At 43.0% G+C, this 9,525-nt stretch overlaps 1 protein-coding gene across 1 annotated transcript; it reads left to right on the plus strand.

Moving 5' to 3' along the window:
- The first annotated feature begins 1,102 nt into the window (after positions 1-1,102).
- On the plus strand, positions 1,103-8,953 carry MED21 (mediator complex subunit 21). The gene is made up of 4 exons (XM_075506814.1): positions 1,103-1,234; positions 1,606-1,720; positions 3,707-3,807; positions 6,488-8,953. The coding sequence occupies exons 1-4, from the start codon at positions 1,193-1,195 to the stop codon at positions 6,662-6,664; spliced, it is 435 nt and encodes a 144-aa protein (XP_075362929.1). The 5' UTR covers positions 1,103-1,192; the 3' UTR covers positions 6,665-8,953.
- Positions 8,954-9,525: the final 572 nt, after the last annotated feature.

Raw genomic sequence — 9,525 nt, forward strand, 5'->3', positions numbered from 1 at the left:
AGCTGTAAGTGGCAAAGGAGTCTTGTGGCATACGTGTTGCTGCTGGGTGGCTGCACCCACAGCATCACTGACAAGTTGGCCAGAAGAAACTCCTGGAGGTCTCCAGCCCAGCTGCCCCCTTGGAGCCGGACTATGGCCAACACGAGAGCAGGTCAGCCGTGGTTTCTCCTCGCCAAGCCCGAAGACCCCGAGGGCGGCAAGCGCACAGCCTCCCTGGGTGTCCTGTCCCACCCGCCTTGTGCTGCAGGCGCTTCCTCGTGTAGCCTGGCCCTCCTGAGGCCAGCTGCCAGCTGTGAAACCCCCCGGTACCCGGGAGGTCCCTGACTGGGGAAAGGCTGACATTGTACCCGGCTTTCAGAGGTAAGAAAGAAGGGCTTTAAGTGCTGAATGACCATCAGCTAAACACCGGGCACTACTGACGGGCACGAATCGGTATTTATTCTCCAGCCCACGGGCACAGAGGACTCTGCTGGCTCTAAGCCGGATCGCTGAGGACGCTACACCCCTGGCCTTTCACCGCTCCCCATCCGCTCGACGCGGCGCCCGCTCAGCTCAGGGCCGGAGCGGGGCGGCGGTGCTGCCTTCAGCCGGCCTCAGAGCGACTGCTGCGCAGCAAAAGCGGCGCGCTCCGTGGCACGCCGGCCTTCTAGTGCCAGTAACGCAGGAATTAGGGTTTTTTACCCTCCTACAGTCGTGAGCACGGACTGGCGTTCCTGCGAGAAATAAACGGGCTCGACATGCCAGTGCCTCCAGCCGAACGGCACCCGCCGCAGCGCCCTTCCCTCCGCCGCCGGAGCGCTCCCCTCCGGCTGCTTCCCACCGCATCTCGTGGGCCAAGCCCGCCTCTGCCAGAGCACGATGTTATTCAAAGCCAGGGCCTGTCTGGCCCCAGCCGAGCAGTTCGGCAGCTGCCAGCCACAGGCGAGAAAGCAAAAAGTGCCAGAAAGGGGCTTCCTGTCGCTCTGAAACGGCGCGGGGCCGCCCGCGGCTGCCCCGACCCCGCCGCCCGACCGGAGGTGGGACGGGGCCTCCTCCTGGCCTGCAGGGGGCGCGCCAGGCCCGTCCTGCCCCACCGGAAGGAGGCCCGTGCCGTGCCACGCCCTCGTCCCCGTCCCTACCCCGCCCACCCAACAACCAGGCGCCCTATTGGCTGCGCTGGTTGCTGCCGCCCCGTCAGGCGGGCGGCGGCGCCATGGCGGATCGGTTAACGCAGCTGCAGGACGCGGTGAACTCGGTGAGGCGAGCGCTGATCTCTTCTCTCCCCCGGCGTCCGTCGTTCTTTTCACCGGCGGGGAGGGAAGGCTGGCGCTGGGTCACGCCCCCTCCTGCCTCCACGGCCTCTGCCGCTGCGCCCGGGCCCGGCCGTTATGCGTGTGGGGGGTGCGATCCCTCTCCCCGCCCCCACGGTCCCCTGCCCGCAGCCCCGAGCGCTGGTAGCCCCCAGGTAGGGGGGCATCGCCACTGGCCGTCACGGGCTGCGGGGCTGTGCTCCCACCTAATGCCGGGGGGGAGCGTGGGTAGCTACGTGGGGTCCGCTGGGATGCAAAATAAAGTAGAAATAGGTTTAGTGGTGAAATAAATTAACGATCTCTTTACTGCTTGCAGCTCGCAGACCAATTCTGTAATGCCATTGGAGTGTTGCAGCAGTGTGGCCCCCCAGCCTCTTTCAGCAACATTCAGACAGCAATAAACAAAGATCAGCCTGCTAATCCAACGGAAGGCAAGTCTTTCTTTTGGCATCTCCTAACAAAATGTGAACATGTTCTGGTATAGTACGCTCTGTAATACAAAATCTGTACTCTATTTCATGCTCAACAAACAATTCCACCAGTAACTGGAGGAGTGATTGATGTTAAGTTGTAAATTGATGTCAGCTGCACTTGCTGCATAAGATTGTGAGAGTGGAAATGCAATTTTAAGTGTTAAGTAAGTATTACAGTGTATTTCTTGTGCTGGTTTCTTTGCACAGATACAGTGCCTCTACAGATATAAACCATTTTAATAGGACTGCTGCAAGAGGTTGTGAGTTGTCCATTACTTCCAAAAAGTCTTTTCAGAAAGAATTAGTGTTAGTTTTATGAAATCATGTATGCGTTTAAAATTCTCCATGTCATAAACTTTTAATTATTTGTGTTTTTCCCATGTATCATCTGCTTATGTAATTAATTAAGGAATAACGCCATGTTGAATCTCCCTATTGGCATTTGTGGGTTTTTTTGAGAGAGAGAGAGAAGAAACTGATATAAGACACTGAAATTGGCAAGCAAACTAAAAGGTCTCTCTGATTTGAGAACTTTAAGTTAGTATTTAAATAACCATGTTATTCTAATCCTGAATCTTTTTTCTTCTTTTCTTTTTTTCCCTCTCTCTTTGCCCCCCCCCCCCCCCCCGAGAAAATTTTACATTTATCTTGTATCAGATTAGGTTTGTCTGTTAGGGGAGACTGGTTTGGAGTGCAGTGATTCATCATTTCCTAGGACAGTTTAATACTAGTTCTTCATTGGTCTATGGTGGTTTGCTCTCTGATACTGGAATTAGTTGGAAGAGCCAGCTGAAAGGCTTGTTTGCTTCCTCATCTTACCTGCTGCTGTCCCAGGTGCCAGCATCTGTGTAGTGCCAGGAGCTAGAGGCTTTGTTAAGGTCTTAAAATGGTAGGTCATGACTGACTTCTCTTTCGATCTGTCTTTTCCTAAAATTCTGAATATAGTGACTTCAGTAAAATTACACAGCCAAGTTAGCAATGCTGATGAGGCAAAACAAAACTACTAGTTATGTCTCTTCAGATATTTAAAGTCTTGATAAGAAGGCCTTAAAACTCTTTACAGGTGAACCCTGCGGTGACCCTGAGTAAGCTTTAAATGGATATGTTGGCTTTGTTGTTTGCTTTATTTTAAGTTAAAGTCAGGTATACCTTTGAGAATGCCACTCTCTTCTATAGATTTTTTTTTTTGCCGTTAGAAAGTATTTTCTCTCTTGCTTCCACAAATCTGTCATGAACTAGTCAATGTAAACAAATATGTAAGATCTTAAATTATAAATTGAAAAGGGCTGTTTTGATATTTTAGTGGCAGTAATGAACTTAATTCAAATGGAATGGACGCAATTCCATATGGAAAGGTTTTGTTTCTGGCTTATGGTGCCTCTTATTAAAAAGTCCATGCAGTTCTTTCAATGATATAGAAGCTAAATAAAAGTCTGTTGTAAACTTCCAATCCTTTTCGATTTCTCAGTGGCTGAATAGGAATTCTTTTTTTTTTTAAACGAAAATTAAATAATCTATTGAATCACCATCTTTATGTCGTTTCTAGTGTTCTTTTTTCTTTGTCTAGTGGCAGATTTCAAGGCAAGGATTGAAAAGTTAGATGAGTTTCTAGCTACTTCTCAATATAGTGACTAGGATACTTAATACTGGTATTAGTAATTTCTTAACTGGCTCACCGTGATGGAGTTCTAGCTATTTTCTCACTTGTACAAAGCCCAGCCCTTTGTATAACCAGTTGCCTTGTTTAATCTAGGATTGGAGTCAAACTACCTTCATCTTCTAATATGGTTGAGTTCTCATCAGTTGTGATGCTGTTGTTTTCTTCATGTAGGAGAAGTTTTAACACCTGCTTACTTCAAGTCTGTAGAATTTTCTGTGCTGTGTATGCAGAATTGTGCTTATTTCTAATAATGTACTGAGTGGGCTGACTTTTCTTTTTTAAAGAGTACGCCCAACTGTTTGCAGCATTGATTGCACGAACTGCGAAAGATATTGATGTTCTAATAGATTCCCTGCCTAGTGAAGAATCGACAGCAGCTTTGCAGGTAAGAGTGTCTCTAAGTAAAATATCAAAACATATCTGAAGGCAAACTTCTTCCTTTTTTTAAACACATTTTTTTCTCCCTAGGCCATGTAATCTTGAAAAATGACTTTAATATAAGCCTGAATTTTTCATGACTCTGTGAGTACTTTATAGGCTTAGTGGAAATACTGACCTTGCATCTAGTTCTAAATAAGGTTATACACTGTGAGAATATTTTAAACTTACTTTTCTGTTAGAATGTTTAAAAAAAAAAAAAAAGTGATTTTATCATAACACCACAATAGTGGAAACTGCAACCCCTTTTTTTTTCCCCCCAGCTGTTCGAATATTAATACACCAGATGCAGCAGTACTGATGCATTGTGGGGTTTTTGTGTTTTTTTTTTCCTTGGATAATCTTTCATACTCTCTCACTCATTAGGAGCACTTTTCATTTTGTAGCTGCAGAGCCAACACTTTACTGAAGCCTTTTGTCCTTCCACAGTGTTTCTGGTTGTTAAAGGGTTTGCAGGGTATCCTCTAAGTTCTCCAGCTCTGTCACAAAACAGTTCTTCCACTTTTCAGTGTATGGTGTCCTTCTTTGGACTGGCCAGACAAACTGGGTGTTTTTGTTTCTTGCTCCTTTTCTCTTTAGACCAGAGGTACTCTAGGAAGAGCTTGAGAACAGAAAGCAGCTACTGGCCAGGCAGGTGCAGCCAGTGTCACAGACTCCATTCCCTGCCTTACAGGAGCTGAACTGCTGCAAACAGCTTGTGAACCCTTTCACAATGCTCAACTGTGTCTCATTTCCAAAAAATGCTTTTGACCCACAATTCAAAGAAACACTGCTCTTTTTTTTTTTTTTTTTTTTTCTGTTCTTTTTGCGGATCTTACTATTAGACAGCATCTTTTTTTTTTCCTTCTTTTTTTTAACTCTGACTTCTAGATTTACATCAAGTATTTTCTTTTTAGAATTCAACAAGGATGCAAAGAGTGCTGTTTCTCTCAGAATCCTGAATCTGCTTTAAGATCACCTGAAGGTTTTACACCTGTGTTGGTCATCTGTGACTATTCAAAGGCATTTTACGAAAGACTAATACTAGAGGTACCTGCTGGGCCAAATACAAATGAGTTGACAGTGACATCACATTTGGTTTTAAACAGAGGAAGTTAAATTTGGAAACATTGCTAGTCACAATAATTGCTGAACATACTAATTGGGCCCATTAACACCAGCATGATTTTGTGTAACCGCGTATTTAATAGCTGAAGACAGCTTTCCTGCTGCAGACAAATGACAGGCTTCTTCCATGACTGAGCAGGGTCTGATCATAGTGACAGCTGATGCAGGGAAAGCAGGGTGCTCCAGAAAGAGGAGTTGGTTATCCAGCAGGGGCATGCTTTCCTGCGGGTGATACTCAAGCAGTTTCTTGCTCTGTTAGTGCAGAACCTCATTTCACAAGAACTTCTGGTCTTTTCTGTTTGGTGTGGTTTTGAGATAAGTTAGCTTGGATTCCATCACTTACTGATTCCAGTTTTGATTTTTTTATTTGCTGTTGTTTAATTTGGTGCAGTATTAAAGAGAAATATTCTGACATTCTTTAAAAAGACTGTTTTGAAGGTGCTTGAAATACTCTAAAATAAGCAGTATAGATTTTGTTGAGAAGTGGTAGATACTTGGCTAACAGAGATGTACTCAGGCTGACCTTTTTTTTTTTGTATACTAAGGTTGTCTTGCTATATGTTTCAAATCTGAGACTTGCCTTAAATGATAAAAGGGGCTGCTACACTAATGCTCAACACAATTTACCCGTCCCTTTCAAGTTCCCTTGTGATGAAATTGGTAGTACATATTCTGCTCAAATCTGCGGCTTACCTGCAGTCAACTATTTAACAACTGAGACTGAAGTAATTGAGCTGGATTCTAAATTTCAAACTTTTACCTTTTGCTATCTTCCTTCTATGACCCTTCCTTCAAGGGCTATCAAGTCCTTCATATATTAACCTTCACTAAAGACATCAGTGTTGCAGAACAGAAAATGAATGTGTGGATAGAATTTGCCACTTAGTTTAAGCATGACTTCTTAAGGACCTGTATATAAACCTGGATAACTGCTCTAAAAAATATCAGTTTAAAACTATTTTGTCTTTTCTATTATCGAGTTAGAACAAGTTTTAGTAGTTTTAAATTTGGTAAATATTTTAAAGTATTAAAATATTTTGAAGTTGATGTTTTATTTCACTAGATTTTGTCTAACCAAAAAGCAGTTTGGTTCTGAAACAAAATATTGAAGGAAAAAAGGTTAAATAATACAGTTTCATCTGAAATACGCTGTTTAAGGGAAAGGTTTAAGTAAGTTACGCTTACATCTTGCTGAGCACATCTCAGTAAGGGAATGGGGAGGGGGATAAATACTCATGTCTCATCAAGAAAAGCTGTACTGAGCCAAGAGTCGTAATATGAGAGAGGCCAACATCTCTATTTGGTGGGGGTTTTTGTGTTTACTCTGTGTGGATATGCAGTGTTTTAGGCTGCAACCTATAAGGAGTTGCTTTGAAGTTTCTAGGGTGTAATTCAGGGGCTAAAGAGAGAATCTTTCTCTTTTCTAGGGAGCACTAACTGTTCCATCACCATCCATTAGTAGCAAAGTCAATTTTGTATCGTCTTCGAAGATCCTGACTTTCCTCCCTTTTATTTTAAAGGCTGCTAGTCTGTATCGATTAGAAGAAGAAAATCATGAAGCAGCGGCCCGTCTGGAAGAGGTAGTTTATCGTGGGGATATGCTGCTGGAAAAGATACAGAGCGCCCTGGCAGACATCGCCCAGTCGCAGCTGAAGACGAGGAGCGGTACGCACAGCCAGCCCCTCCCGGACTCGTAGCGCCAGGGGGCAGCGGCAGGTCGTGTTGGACACTCCGCCAGCTCCCTCCCCGCGGGGAGCTGTGACACGCAGCCGTGCTCTTGCGGGACTCTGGAGTGCTCTGGTCGTCGGCAACAACGTCTTTTGTCAAAGCTGCCACTGCAGGTTTTGTATGAGAAACACTTCTATTGTAGAATCGGTGGTCCTGTTCTAGAATTACGCGTATTGGTTATCTTTCCTTGACTTAAAATATTTATTTCTGAGCTTGCTTTTCTGTTCATAAACATGTCTGACTTCAGTCTGATTTGTTATCTTCATTACACAGGCCTTAGTCCCTAAAGGGAATTCAGAAGGAAAATATATTAAGAGTATTTGTGTAATTTGCTCACTCCTCCTTTCAAACTCTTATGTTCTTAGTGTATGTTTTGTAAGGCTCAAACACAGACACACTTGAATTTGCCAGAGTTCCATGGAGACAGTGGTAGACAATGGTGTGAATACAGTGGTGGCCATCTGTTTCAATTAACAGAAATGGTAACTAAACATTTGTCTGACTACTTGGCTGGTTTACTGCCTTTTACAGAGCAAGTAAAAGGATAAGTAAACTCTAATGTTTGTAGCGTAAGTGTTCTTGCCATTGGCATCTCACTTAAAAAAAAAAAATTAATCTGCAGGTATCTGATATTGGCATTTATTATTGTTTGTAATTCACAAATAAATGGGTCTGACTCCATTATTGCCACTGACACGCTTATTCTTACTTGCTTGTGCCATTTCTCTGCTTCTGCTGATATTCTGCATTCTCGTGGCAACTGGTGAATGCCTCTAAAGCAGACAGTAATGAGGAAGCATTGGATGACTGGGAATAATTAGCAATGAGGAAACTGAAGATAACTTACTACGTAATGTTGCTTTCCAGTGTAAGCAGTGGCTGCCACGTGAATGCTGTGATCATAAGCAAGAGGCCTGTGGTCCCCAACATGCTCTGGAGAGTTTTTTGTTTTTATCTTCACACACTGAATAAATTTTTGCCCCTTGTCTTAGGATTCTAGAAATACCAGCATCTTTTTTTATATTTGGGAAAAAAAAAAAAAAGCACAAGGTAATGTGGGGTTCAGTGCATGAGCTTGGAGTTGAGCTGTTAGTAATTTTCTGTATTTTTGAGTTAGCAGCCTTGCATTATTGTAGGGTGCTGTTTATTGCCACATAATATCTGCTCATTTCCTGATCAAAACTACCTCCTTCTATATATTGGACATGCTATCATCAACTTGAAGGTTACACGTGTTGCTGTTTCATATAGACAGATAAGAGCAATTCAAATACGTCTTTAGCATGCCCATCCTTAAGGAATGAGATGCAGCCACTCACTAGACTGCACCAGTGAAAGGAAGAGTATAACATGGCACAGGATACATCTTGTATACAGCCTGTTTTGAGGATTAAAAAATACAAAGCTGTTCCTACCTGTAACAAATACTAAAGCTGAAGTATTTAATCAGACTGGTATTTAATTAAATATTTAATATTATTTTGTCAAATTTGCATATTTGTAGTCATAAACTTAGTCTGTTATTGTGAGGCTCTTGTACTATCCAGATTCCACAGAAGGAAAAACAGTTGGGGAGGTGAACAGGCTACAGCACAGCCTTAGCTCTGTAATGGGATCTTTATTAAGAATAACTGGGCTGCCGTGATTTACTAAGCCATGTAAATATGCCCATGTCCTGGGAGGCTTGAGGGGCCAGATTTTCATTTGAAGTCAGTCATGGGGCCTGTGTTTGTGTTTTCCTAGAAAAACTGCATCCAGTGCATCTCAAGTTGGTTAGGGGGTGGGGTGGGGTTTTTTTTGTTGTTGTTTGTTTGCTTTTTAAACTAGTGGACTTAGAAAACTTTGAGTGAAACGTTTGGGCTTCGTTTGTAGTGTTGTGTGTGGCTTGGGTTTTTTTTTTTTTGTATTGAGATGTCTTAATTTGAGATTTGTACGTTGCTGGAAAAGGGGTTAGATCTTCATAGTAGATTCCCTGGTACAGCTTAACATGTGCATCACTTCAAACTTGTTAACTTGGAAGCTTTTGCTGTGGAGGATGGTGTGCTTTTCAGTAACAATACAATTCTTTTAATTTTCATATCTTTCTGTTTTTCATACTTGAAAACTGCTGTGTTTCTGCAGCCTGGTATTGCCTAATTGTAGAAGCTTTTTCTTTTACTTGCTGTTTATTTGAATATGCTAGCCCACTTTATGTTAAACTGTGTATCGGTATCAAACAGTTAATCGCACTTAGAAGTAAACTTTAACCAGACGTATAAGCTCTCTAGTAATTATGTTGTGTTTTTTTCAGTACTTTACCAGCGTCTAGTTTAGTGAGTGTTGCCAATTTAATAGAGATGCAGTTTGTGATACAGTTAAAAACAAGTAACACAATAAAGCAAGAGAGCCAAAATTGCTCTTTTTTCCTTGAGAAATAGTGTAATGTTTCAGTGAGTGAGGAGTACTGTAAGATGCACAACCCCACTAGTTCTTGTATGTTGTGTTGCTGAACTAGCTGTTTTAAATCTTTACCTGCTCTTTTACAGTCTGCAGCTCGGTCGGTAAGGTTGTATATCTTTTGTTGGGCTCTGACACAAAGAAGGGGGAAAAACACCAATTTGCTACAGCTGTCTAATGGACAAAGCATTAGGTTGGGGCTTGGAGATATGGATTCCTTTCCTCTCTATCATAGATGTGCTGATTTGTCCAGCCCCTGCTGTTGGGACTTAAACATCTCTGTTTAAAAAACAATGTGTAATGGTAGTGATCTCCTTAGGGGGTACTCGTGCAAGAATTGTAGGGCATGCGGGGTTACTGTGTCTGTACCATTTAGCACCCCAACTTTCAGTCC

This window comes from Mycteria americana, chromosome 1 (assembly GCF_035582795.1).
Source record: "Mycteria americana isolate JAX WOST 10 ecotype Jacksonville Zoo and Gardens chromosome 1, USCA_MyAme_1.0, whole genome shotgun sequence".
Classification (NCBI taxonomy): Eukaryota; Metazoa; Chordata; class Aves; order Ciconiiformes; family Ciconiidae; genus Mycteria; species Mycteria americana.

Coding starts and splice junctions, on each gene's coding strand:
- MED21 (XM_075506814.1), top strand. CDS start 1,193: ATGGCGGATCGGTTAACGCAGCTGCAGGACGCGGTGAACTCG. Junction 1,721..3,706: donor GCCTGCTAATCCAACGGAAG/GCAAGTCTTTCT, acceptor TCTTTTTTAAAG/AGTACGCCCAACTGTTTGCA. Junction 3,808..6,487: donor AATCGACAGCAGCTTTGCAG/GTAAGAGTGTCT, acceptor TTTATTTTAAAG/GCTGCTAGTCTGTATCGATT.